The 13,032-nt window shown below is 40.9% G+C and overlaps 1 protein-coding gene across 3 annotated transcripts in view; it reads left to right on the top strand.

Annotated features, from left to right (window-relative positions):
* MAP2K4 (mitogen-activated protein kinase kinase 4) overlaps nt 1-13,032 on the top strand; it is a 105,508-nt gene that overhangs the window by 50,420 nt on the left and 42,056 nt on the right. For all 3 annotated transcript variants that reach the window (XM_059907714.1, XM_059907715.1, XM_059907716.1), the window contains one exon: nt 8,781-8,955. In XM_059907714.1, the coding sequence (XP_059763697.1) occupies nt 8,781-8,955 (175 nt within the window). The remainder of the gene's footprint in view (nt 1-8,780; nt 8,956-13,032) is intronic.

The following is a 13,032-nucleotide window of genomic DNA, read 5'->3' on the forward strand; positions in this document are numbered from 1 at the left end:
TTAGCTACAATCACTTTATTTTTTATATAAATTGTATTTATTTATTTATTTATTTATTTATTTTTGGCTACGTTGGGTCTTTGTTGCTGCGCGCAGGCTTTCTCTAGCTGTGGCGAGCGGGGGCTACTCTTCGTTGCGGTGCGCAAGCTTCTCATTGTGGTGGCTTCTCTCGTTGCAGAGCACGGGCTCTAGGCACGCGGGCTTCAGTAGTTGTGGCTCACGGGCTCAGTAGTTGTGGCTCGTGGGCTCTAGAGCACAGGCTCAGTAGTTGTGGCACACGGGCTTAGTTGCTCCGCGGCATGTGGGATCTTCCCAGACCAGGGCTCGAACCCGTGTCCCCTGCATTGGCAGGCGGATTCTTAACCACTGCGCCACCAGGGAAGCCCCGCTACAATTACTTTAACTTTTTTTTTTTTTTTTTTTTTTTTTTTTTTCTTTTTTTTTTTCACACACACATACTTTAACTTTTAATTTTTCTGTTGGCATCTAGAATATACATAAGGAAGTAGAATGAGATAAGGTTTAAAGCACAGATTGGGATTAAATTAAGCTGGTTGATCATAGTTCATACAAGCTAAAATTTAAGTACTCTAAGGGGTTCAAAAATACGCTAGATTTCAAGTAGATATATTATATAAAATAGATGCATAGCAAAACGTGTCTGTTAATAAAATTTATTTCTATAAAAACTTCTTTTCTCATTGACTTATTTGGGTAAATGTCCCCCCAAAATAATAAAAATAAGCTTGAGAATGTAGTTGTTTCATAGTTATGTGTTTAAAAGATAATTCACATAGTAATAGTATTAAAAATTAGCTACAGGTTAGGAATGAAAAAAATGGTTCAGACCCTTGGTTCTTATTTGCTTGAGGAACTAAAGTTATGACTTTGTAAAAGCAATTTCATATTTGTAGTACAAAATGATGTATGAGTAGCAGCTGCCTGCTAAAATATTTAAGAAACAAAGGTGAAAATATGAAACGTAGAAAATTAAGACAACTTAATGCTAAACGCTATATCTGATTGCTAATAACAATAACAGCCAGGGTAAAGAAAAAAATGTACCCAGGGTTTCTCTTCCAACATTCCTGCAGAGACTGCCTGAGGTAAGGGGGCCCCTTCTGAGCCTCTAGTCTCAAAGACCGAGCATTTTCTTTCTCTTTTCTGCCCTCCCCCCTCACTGGTAACTACAGAAAATACCTGGAGAGGAACGGGAGGAGGAGGAGAAATGGATGCAGACACATTCCACTGGGTAGTGTGGTCGTTCTGAGAAGTGTTGTAGGTGGACGCAGAGAAGGGTTGTAGCAGCAAAATAGACTGAGAGTTGTATTTTTATATTTGCTGCTGTCAGCTGAGAGCACAGCGTTAGAGAACAAGGAGATTGGAGGGAGGAATATTTGCCTTTGGAGCAGTGAGTGCTTTGATTGAATGCACTGAGCCCTGGATGCCTCAAACTGTACACGTGCTTTCAACTGTAGACGTGTGACAGGCAGATCCCTTTCAGACAGAGTGGGGCCCAAGGAAACTCAGTCTCTCTCGACAGTTTTGAGGTATAATTGACATGTAATAAACCGCACCTATTTAAGGTGTACATTTGCTGAGTTTTGAGGTATGTATGCACCTGTGAAACCATCACCACAGGCAACATAATGACATATTCATCATCCCCCAGAGTTTCCTCCTGCCCCCTTGTAGTTTTTATATCCAGACGTTTGATTTGGTTCTTCTCTCCATTCTTTAGTTTCTTGAACATATGGAATACAGTAATAAACACTGTTTCATTGTCCTTGTCTACTTATTCTAGCATCTCTGTCATTTCTGGGTCACTTTGAATTGGTTGCTTTTTCTCCTTATGATGGGTCATAGTATCTTGCTTCTTTGCATACTTGATGATTTTAGATTGCATGCCAGACATTGGGTGCTGGCTGTTTTTGTATCTTATAAATATTTTTGAGCTCTGTCCTTTGGTTAAGTTCCTCGGAAGTAGTTTGATCCTTTCGGGTCTCTTTTTTCAGCTTCAGTAGGTGAGACCAGATCCTTCTGCGTGCTTTCCTGAATTCCCCATGAGTTGTGGAGTTTTCCACTCTTGTGGGCAAGAACAGGAGTTGTTGTATGAGCCTGGGTATCATTCCCTCTAATGCTTTTGGGTGGTTCTTTCCTCAGCCTTGTGTAGGTTCCTCATAAGCTTGTGCTGATCACTGGGGGGCCATTGCATGTCTGTGGGGTCCTCCTTCTGTGCGGCTCTCTCTTATCTAGTACTCTGCCTTGAGAACTCGGTCTCCCCAGACTCCCAGATCCATCGCCTCCTCGTGGGGATGTGCTGGATCTGCCCTCCCTGTGTTGCGGTCTGTGAAGTCTCCCTGGGCAGTGCGCTGGGGTGGTTGAGGGCTCGCCTCGTGTATTTCCTGCCTCTCGGTGCTCGCTGCCTTTTGTTGTCCACTGTGCAGGGTCTTCAAGACCTTTCCGTATATGGACTTTTTTTTCAGTTGTTTCAGGTGTGAGTATCAGTCTGTCTCCCGACGCTCCATAATAGCCCAAGCACAAGTGCCACAGACGCTCGTCGTGAGACAGGAGGAGAGTTAGGGGAGTGGGGAATAGTATCTTCAGTGCCTTGAGAAGGGGCGTCTCTGAGTATGATACTTTGCGGCATTCCAAATCGTTTTTTACAAGAATGATTAGCATTTGTAATAAAGTAGATGAAATCATGACATTCATAAAAAAAGGATTGGAAAATACTGAGGAGAGAACAAATTTGGATAAATAGGCAACAGAATTACTGAAAAGGGTGATAGATGAGAAAAAAAGACATTGCTAGGAAACTGAAAATGCAGTGGTAGAATGAAATCCATATTGCATGTGGAACTTAAATGGTACTGCATGACAGCAAAAGAAAAGAATGTGATGGGAATAACTGATTTGAAAACATACAAAGTACCACATTTTTTATATATATAAATGCATAAATACAGTCGGAAGGTAAACAACACCCTGGAGAAATATTTGCAATACAGGACGAAGGGTTGATAGGTATGTTAATAGAAAAAGAACTTTTTAGCAGAAGCAGCGACAGCAAAACAAACACCCGTCTAGGAGGGCTCTGGCTAAGGGGGTGTTATCTCAGGAGGTTAACCAAAGAAACAGTGTTTACCAGATAGCTCAGAACGTGCAACTCCAAGAGTGATACATCAGAATGCCACTTAAGAGTGAGTGATCTAACCCTAATCACCTTTCAGGTTGGCCTGAGGGAAAGGGCGCTCTGGGCCGGGCACAGGCTCTCGCGGCTGCTGCTGCTCGGTCAGCGCAGGCTCTCCAGGCAGCGTTGTGCAGCCACGTGGACCCGGTGATGGCTGATACGTCAGCGATGCACTCAGTGAGGTCTGTAAAGCAGTAGGTGCAACAGGTCATTCGGTGACCTATCCACATAGTACAGAAAAATGCAAAGGATCTATACTGAATTGTTAGTAGTACTTTTCTCCAGATTATGATTGATTTTTCTTTTTAAATTTCTCTCCTACCTGTGTAGCTGTAAGAGGGATTTAGGATTGGGTAGTCTGCTTGGAAAAAGAGGCTCAGGAACTTGTCCTGCTGCTGAATTTGCATAGCAGAACCCTGTGTTTAGTAGATGGTGGGGCTGGGGCTAGAGCTCTCCCAGGTAACCTTGGCCGTGCTGTTCTGTTTCTTTAAAAAACAAGCCCACCCACCTATGTACAAAGCCCCAGGCAGCTTTATCAGACACATGAGATAGAAATAAAGCTTTTCTCAGTGCCCAGTCTGATTACGTTCTGGAACATTATGTCACAGTTCTTTAGTTGTTTTGGAATCGGTAGGATTTCAGAAATTCATAGATTAGTCTGGTCCAATGAAGGGATGGTAATTAAAATACAGAAGTGATGGGCTTCCCTGGTGGTGCAGTGGTTGAGAGTCTGCCTGCCAATGCAGGGGACACAGGTTCGGGCCCTGGTCTGGGAAGATCCCACATGCCGCGGAGCAACTGGGCCCGTGGGCCTCAATTACTGGGCCTGCGCGTCTGGAGCCTCTGCTCCGCAACAAGAGGGGCCGCGATAGTGAGAGGCCCACGCACCGCGATGAAGAGTGGCCCCCGCTTGCCACAACTAGGGAAGACCCTCGCACAGAAACGAAGACCCAACACAGCCATAAATAAATAAATTAAATAAATAAATAAATAAATAAATAGTAGTGATGATTCAGTATTAAATAGTAAACGGACAAGTTGCTCCTTTCTATCCAGAAGATCAATTATCAGAGAAAAGTACTGAGACATACAGATGGCCAACAGACACTTGAAAAGATGCTCAATATCCCTAATTATTAGAGAAATGCAAATCAAAACCACAATGAGGTATCACCTCACAGCTGTCAGAATGGCCATCATCAAAAAGTCTACAAATAATAAATGCTGGAGAGGGTGTGGAGAAAAAGGAAACTTGCCTATAGGACTATTGGTGGGAATGTAAATTGGTGCAGCCGCTGTGGAGAACAGTATGGAGGGTCCTTAAAAAACTAAAAATAAAGCTACCATATGATCCAGCAGTCCCACTCCTGGGTATATATCTGGAAAAAAAACCCTCTAATTTGAAAAGATATGCACCCCAAGGTTCATAGCAGCACTATTTGCAATAGCCAAGACATGGAACCAACCCAAGTGCCCATCAACAGACAGCTGGTTTAAGAAGATGATATATATATATATGGAATATTACTCAGCCATGACAAAGAATGAACTATTGCTATTTGCAGCAACATGGATGGATCTAGAGAATATTATACCTAGTGAAGTAAGTCAGAGAAAGACAAATACTATATAGCATATATGTGGAATCTAAAAAATAATACAAATGAATCTATATACAAAATGGAAATAGACTCACAGACATAGAAAACAAACTTATGGTGCTAACTCCCCCTGCCCTTGAATACGTAGACTTACCCACCCTGTGAGTGGCAGCCCGATATAAGGCACGAGAGAGACATTGCCAGAGCATGTGTACCCTCCCTGTAGGGTTAGCTCTGAAAGAGAGGAATTGAACTGAGTGTGTTTAGTTTCTTCTCTATATTCACTGATCAGTCAGTAAGGCCTCAGGTGAGAGACCAGATCCCTCTGCATGGAACAGTGAGGCATGGGAGGAATAAGTGTTCCCTTAGACAACTGGGAGAGGTAAGCCCTGAAATCTTTGATATTTTCCAGTCATTCATATGGCATCTTTTTATAAAGCCAGGGAATATTGTCTTTTGAAAAGGAACATGAAGATACTGACCACATGGGACATACACCCAATCTGTTTATAGTAGCTGTTGAGTATCTGTTGGTAAGGTATGGTATGTCCATGAATTGATTTTCCAAATTTGATTCAAATTGATAAGGTTGATTGATTTTTTTTTTTTTTACGTTTTAATCCTTTGTGTTGGTGTCTGTAGATTTCACCAGAGTCTATTATTACCACTAAAATTCTACTAACCTTTATATAGGAGAAAATATATTAATGGTAACATCAGTCTATATCTAAACAGCTTCCCTGGTGCTGTTAATATCTATCCAAAAATATATACTGTTTGAAATGCTGTATTCAAGAGATACATTGCATGTTTAATTCAGATTTGTGATCTGTAAGGCATTAAAAAAATGTAAGTGTGTAGCTGATTTTTTACCTGGAATGTGTATCATTTGATAATCTAATTACAAGTCCTAATACAACAAAGACTACTAAAACTTGTTTTCATATTAAAGACCTCTAAATCCAGAGGAGAATATTACTGATTTTTCTATGGACTTTTTTCTACTGGACTTTCCTATGTAGAGGGCTAGATAGGGGGCTGGGATTGTATTCCTTTCTGAGACTTGGGTTAATTTGAGATTTGGAACCTCAGTCCTTTGCTTGTTTCTTGAGTGGACCCAACAAAAACATTGGAGGGGTGTCCTGGTTAAGTATTGCCCATGTAGAGCACTTAACCTATTTTAGAAGGAATATAAGAGTAAATAACTTGTTTACTGATAGGCAAAGGCATTGAGGATGACTTACAGGTTTGTGGAGTTGAGTCAGACTAATTTCCAGGTAAGAAATTAATAATGAAATGACTGGGAATTTCTGATACTGTCTAGTAGAAGTAACACTTAAATCTTGTTTGATAGATTTGCTTAAAGTTAAAGAACTATAACTAGGGTTTTGGCCACTTGGTACAGTTGCCTCAGTGGTTGACTGCTAGAGTTTCATGGTAAAGGTTCAGGTCAGGCTTCCAAATCTGGTCACTACAGTGCTTTATCTACGTACAGTTCTTCTTTGGAAGCAATCATGGTTGGACTAACTCTTATAACAGTAGCTGTAAAATTGACTCAGTTTGATTGGAAAGATCGCCAGTCCAGTATGAATGAAGACGCTATGAACATGCCTTGGTGATGGCATAACCGTAGCATGTTTTTCCGTGGTTTTCACAACTCTTTTCCTGTCTAAGTGGGAAAATGGAACTCTGGGTAGTAATCACATTCTCCTGTTCATCTTTTTCTTTTGCAACTGTATTGAGATATCATTCATACACCATACAGCTCACCCATTTAAACTGTATAATCCTACTGCTTTTAGTATATTCAGAGTTGTACATCTGTCACCTTACTCAATTTTTGAACATTTTCGTTAGCCTAAGAAGATAACTCACATCCCTTATCTGTCAATCTGTTCACTTTCAAAAAGAAAAAAGAATCTTATCCAGAAACCATGCAGCAGGCCTATAGTAAGCTAAACTATTAGCAGAGATATTTCATAATTCTAAAATTTGATCTTCAGTGTGATAGACAATATTATAACTTGTTTTTCTCTGGCTTTATGTAGTAATGAAATATTCATTTCATTTCATTTCTCAGGAATGCTAGCAACAAATGTTATATTACACAATGTAATCATGAGTGCCGATAGCCTTTGCCATATTCTGTTGGCTAGAAGCAAGTCGCAGGTCCCATCCATATTCAAACAGAGAAGCTTATGCAAAGATGTGGGTGCCAGGAAAGTGGAGGTCATGGGCAACACCTTAGAGCCTGTCTGCCACTACCCTCAGCAGTAGGCTAGTGCTGTATATTTCACCAGTGATTAAATTGAGCCATAAAGATGGTGTTTTCTTGCCAGTGATCATAGAACAATAGTCATTATTCATGGAACTTCTTTATGTTAGAATATTTCCTGGCTTAACCTGTCTACTTCATGAAGAAGATTACTGAGAAAATTAGTCAACTGGGCTTCATCTGCTTGCCTAGATCTGATTTCCATCTTAGCCAGTTCAAGCTTCACCTCCATACCTGAATGGTCACTTAGGCCACTGCTTTCTGGGCTTCCTTTGACTCTAGATGCTAGGGTATATATAATATTGGTGAAAGTATTTTGTAAACTGTAAAGAACTTGTATGAATGAAAGCTGGTGTTATGACTTATTAAAGTGATGATTTGAGAATCTGGCATTTGGAATGCTGGTTCACTAAGTTGTTATTTAGACAAAGCGTAGTAACTTTTTAACTCTAACCTTGACTCTTGGTTATTATTAATATCAATACTAGTGTAAATGATTATTCTGAGGGAGTGATTTTAAAATTCTAAATATATGAGAACCTTAAAAGTAACTACAAAAAACAGTTCTACTAATCTGCGAAAACATTTCCTAAATTTTGGAAGAAGAAATAGATAACCAATCATGTTCTTGCTTGTATCATTAGATCAGATTTTAAAAGAGATTCTGATCATTTAATATGAAATTGAAGAAATGTAGATGATATTCAATGGAATCTTTTTCTTTATGTCTGTTGCACTCTCTGGTTTGATACAGTTCATCCCTACACATTGGTATGTGTGTGAGAGAGAGACAGACACAAACGAGATTGATTTTACATTTTTCATTGGATTTGCTTTTTTACAAAGTATGGTTAGAAGTTAATACTTTGATCTCCGTGCTGGCATTTTGGAGATGATTTTTTTATTTAAAGAAAATGTGTAACAAGTGAGCGCTTCTGTCCATAAATCATTCTTTTTTCACCCCATTGCTCTATCTGTTGATCAAGGGCTGAGAGGCTCAATTTTGAATAGCACATGGTAGTTTTCCTCTTAGAGCCAGCTGGCTAGTTGTTTAACTGTTCTCCCACCTCAGCATGGCTTTAACATGAATAGGGCAGTATCCTAAGGTGCTCATTCCCAAACTTCGCTAGAATCATCTGGGTATCTTTAAATATACTGTTTTTTGACCCCTATCCCCACATATTCTGATACAATAGCTATATGATGATACCTGGGCATTGGGATTTAATAAATCTCCACAGATGATTCTGATGAGCAGCAGAGTTTGTGAACAGCTGTATTAAGGATTGAGGACCTGGAATGATTAATGTTGGGTAAGGTAGGGTAAGGACTTTTTGGAAGTGAGGTTCGTAGCACCTGGGATTCTGCATTTGATAATGCAGTTTTGCAAAGTTCGGAAAAGATCTCATATTTGGAAATGAAACTGGTCTGCAGTATTAGTTTCTTCAGTAAATGGAAATTTGGTTTTATGAATCCCATAAAAGCTAAGTTTATTGACTGCCTAAATTTAGGCCTTTCTTAATTAACTCAGTGTGTAAAAAACCAAGATGACACAAACGAACAGAAAAAATCCCCAGAAACCCGGAGCGCAGACTGTTTTAGTAACTGATGAGAAAACAAATTTTCCCACGCATTAATCAGTGCTAGCTAAAAGAAAAAAAGTCAAAACCTATTTAAAATGTGGAAAAATTGCTTCCCAATATTTTAACAGAGAGAGACTGAGAACACACAGCATTGAATCGTCAGGAAAACTGAAGATCTCCCCTGAGCAGCACTGGGATTTCACTGCAGAGGACTTGAAAGACCTTGGAGAAATTGGACGAGGAGCTTATGGTTCTGTCAACAAAATGGTCCACAAACCGAGTGGGCAGATAATGGCAGTGAAAGTAGGTGACACCCATGATTACTTTTGGTACTTTAGTCCACTCGGTGCAATTTCTTGGTGCAGTAGTACTACTACTGCTCTGTCCTTACTGGTGTGGTAAATATGGGTGTTCCTAAAATGGTTTCTCCGAATTCTTTTGAGGGTGTTTTGTATAGAGGTTGTCCTACCGGTGGCATGTTTCCTGCCTCTCGGGAAACATGAGTTGCGAGATGTGCATGTCCCCTGCACTTGCGGCATGATTCTTTAACGTGTTTTAAACTTCAGGCCCTCCCGCTGGCTGCCAAGGTGAGTTCCGGTGGGGCGGCCGCACCCTGGGGGCCGGGCAGTGCCGCGCCGCGCCGCGCCAGAGCTGGACGAAGAGGCGGCGCACTGGGTTGGGCAGGGTGCGGGGCTAGGGCTAACAGCAGGCTCGCTGACGGTTTCCCGGAAACCACGCACATGCTGTTGCCACTAACCTCAACCTTACTCGGTCCTGACCGGCTCGGCTTCTCTCTGTTCCTTTCACCTCCGCTCAGTACCGCCCTGTGCCCTGGCTCCAGGGTTGTACTGAAACGCACACTTTGTGATACTGCTGTCCCAGTCTGTCATTACTGTGAGTGTCGTGCCACTGAATATGTTCATTTAAAGCAAAAACATCAAGAATGGCCAGAAGTGGAGATTGGCCGCTAGACTGTACCTGGCAGGCTTATGTTGGTACCTGTGAGGAACTCATGGTTTCCGTCTGACTCCCAGAGGGCCCACGTCATTGTAACTTGTTCATGTGTTTGTTCAGATGTTTAACGAATATTTGCTCTGTGTAAGATATTTCAGGAAAGTCAGCGATGGGGGGAGGGGGGCAGTTTAAAAGGAAAAAATGAGATACGGCCACACTCTCATCGAACTTAAAATTTTTATGGGAACAAATACTTTCCCAGTTTGCAAGAACTGAGAATGGGTTTGCCGACAGTCTAAGCTGATCATCTTCCTGTTAGTCCCCTCCCTGTTTTGAGAGTTTATCAAAATGGCTTGATGAGAGGAGTGACCTGTTTCCTACTTGACTTTTGGGAGTGGATTTGTGTCACATTAATATAAAATGCTGCCTGTGTTGAAGTTTATTGTGAGCAAAATGTTACTCTGTTTTAGCCTCCTTCACTGTTGAGCATTTCTCTTTGCTGGGTTATATAAAACTTATGAAAAATTAATGGTGGGGAGAAACCTTAGGATTCTCTCCATGGGTTCCTAACCTGTTTTTGGTCGTATTTCTTTTACAATGTGGTGACAACTGTAGGCTTTTTTCTTGGGAAGATGCATACATATACAAAATTTTGCATATAACCACAGACCTCTAAAGATGCCCAGGCTAAGACCTCTGCCTTGGATTACCTGTTGAAATAAAATGTTGTTTTTCTTGGAATGTAAAATTCTTTTTATGTTGTGAGCTGTAGTGTGAGTGGAAAGAAAGTCATTTTATTTAGACTTTTCTGCATGAGTGTTGCATTGCCCTTATGTACTGTCTGTGCATGACGCTCACTTTTACGTGGCTGGGGCTTAAGGGAAAGCTATCCTATATAACTAAAGTCCTAAACTTTTCTCCCAGATACCAGGGAAGGTACTTTTTAAATAATTATGTCCTGCTTTTTTCAGTCTGTGCTATGTGTGCTTTACTATGTTGATCAGCATCATGAGCTGTTTTGGTAATCTGGATAGACTTTAATCATGGTTAATAGGTTTTAAAGGTAAATAAAGAAGTTCCTTCATTTGGATGTTAAAGTTTTTCTTAATTTGCTAACATTTCAACTGTATAATGCTTAGTCAAATTTTGAAAGAATTTAAGAGTGAAAACAGGAAATTGTTGTCTGCCATTTGTAATCTGACCTTATTTTGAGATCCCCTGTTGGAATGCTATTAAAAACCCCAGTTCTTAAGAAGTACTCCTCAGGTGGTGATGGGACCCGCAGACTGATAACTGTCACGTCTGTACTCATCAGGTGATGCTGTCTATCTTTGTCACCTTGAATTCTTGAGCAAGCATGATAGTTTAACATGGGAGTGGTGGGAGGGCAATTTAAAATGAAAAAGGAAAACATGAGATATGGCCACACTCTCACTGAACTTGGTAATCTGACATTCCAGTCAACATATTGATGGGGTGTAAGGATTGGATTTCATGAGTTCGTATAATACTGGAAGAGTGTTTGTGCATTAATATATATTAAAATTGGATACCAATTTGATGACTAGTATATGCCATCTACTACAAATTTAAAACGTATTATTGTTGGTCTCTTTGAAAAAACTTAGCCCTTCATCATACCGAGAGTTTATTCACTCTTCACTTGGGCACACAGACCAGACTGAGGAGTGCAGATACACAGAGGCATTGTACGATTGAGGAGTTAGATCTGACATTTTACACGTAGATGGCTCTATTCCTGAGCATGCACTGGGTTTATCTCTGAGATAAGGACTGGGGAGATTTAAAGGAACTGTGAGACAGTGGTTCACACTCCTGTAAATATTCCTTGGTGTTGGTGAAATGAGAAACTCACTAGAGGTAGCTGTATACTAAGTGTCTTATTATGCACTTAATACAGAAGGATTTCTTTTTTTTTTTAACATCTTTATTGGAGTATAATTGCTTTACAATGTTGTGTTACTTTCTGCTTTATAACAAAGTGAATCAGCTATACATATACACATATCCCCATATCTCCTCCCTCTTGCGTCTCCCTCCCACCCTCCCTCCCTATCCCACCCCTCTAGGTGGTCACACAGCACCGAGCTGATCTCCCTGTGCTATGCAGCTGCTTCCCACTAGCTGTCTATTTTACATTTGGTAGTGTATACATGTCAGTGCTACTCTCTCACTTTGTCCCAGCATACTCTTCCCCCTCCCTGTGTCCTCAAATCCATTCTCTACGTCTGTGTCTTTATTCCTGTCCTGCCCCTAGGTTCTTCAGAACTAATTTTTTTTTTTTTAGATTCCATATATATGTGTTAGCATACGGTATTTGTTTTTCTCTTTCTGACTTACTTCACTCTGTATGACAGACTCTAGGTCCATCCACCTCACTACAAATAACTCAATTTCGTTTCTTTTTATGGCTGAGTAATACTCCATTGTATATATGTGCCACGTCTTCTTTATCCATTCATCTGTCGATGGACACTTAGGTTGCTTCCATGTCCTGGCTGTTGTAAACAGTGCTGCAGTGAACACTGTGGTACATGACTCTCTTTGAATTATGGTTTTCTTAGGATATATGCCCAGTAGTGGGATTGCTGGGTCGTATGGTAGTTCTATTTTTAGTTTTTTAAGGAACCTCCATACTGTTCTCCATAGTGGGTGTATCAATTTACATTCCCACCAACAGTGCAAGAGGGTTCCCTTTTCTCCACACCCTCTCCAGCATTTATTGTTTATAGATTTTTTTAAAATAAATTTATTATTTTATATTTATTTTTGGTTGTGTTGGGTCTTTGTTGCTGCACACGGGCTTTCTCTAGTTGCGGTGAGCGGCGTCTACTCTCCATTGTGGTGCACGGGCCTCTCACTGCGGTGGCTTCTCTTGTTGCGGAGCACGGGCTCTAGGTACGTGGGCTTCAGTAGTTGTGGCACACAGCCTCAGTAGTTGTGGCTCGTGGGCTCTAGAGCGCAGGCTCAGTAGTTGTGGCGCACGGGCTCAGTTGCTCTGCAGCATGTGGGATCTTCCTGGGCCAGTGCTCGAACTCGTGTCTCCTGCATTGGCAGGCGGATTCTTAACCATTGTGCCACCAGGGAAGTCCCTTGTTTGTAGATTTTTTGATGATGGCCATTCTGACCAGTGTGAGGTGATACCTCATTGTGGTTTTGATTTGCATTTCTCTAATGATTAGTGATGTTAGGCATCCTTTCATGTGTTTGTTGGCAATCTGTATATCTTCTTTGGAGAAATGTCTGTTTAGATCTTCCACCCATTTTTGGGTTGGGTTGTTTGTTTTTTTGATATTGAGTGTGAGCTGCTTGTATATTTTGGAGATTGATCCCTTGTCAGTTGCTTTGTCTGCAAATATTTTCTCCCATTCTGAGGGTTGTCTTTTCGTCTTGTTTATGGTTTGC

The sequence above is a fragment of the Balaenoptera ricei genome, chromosome 20, assembly GCF_028023285.1.
Source record: "Balaenoptera ricei isolate mBalRic1 chromosome 20, mBalRic1.hap2, whole genome shotgun sequence".
Lineage (NCBI taxonomy): Eukaryota > Metazoa > Chordata > Mammalia > Artiodactyla > Balaenopteridae > Balaenoptera > Balaenoptera ricei.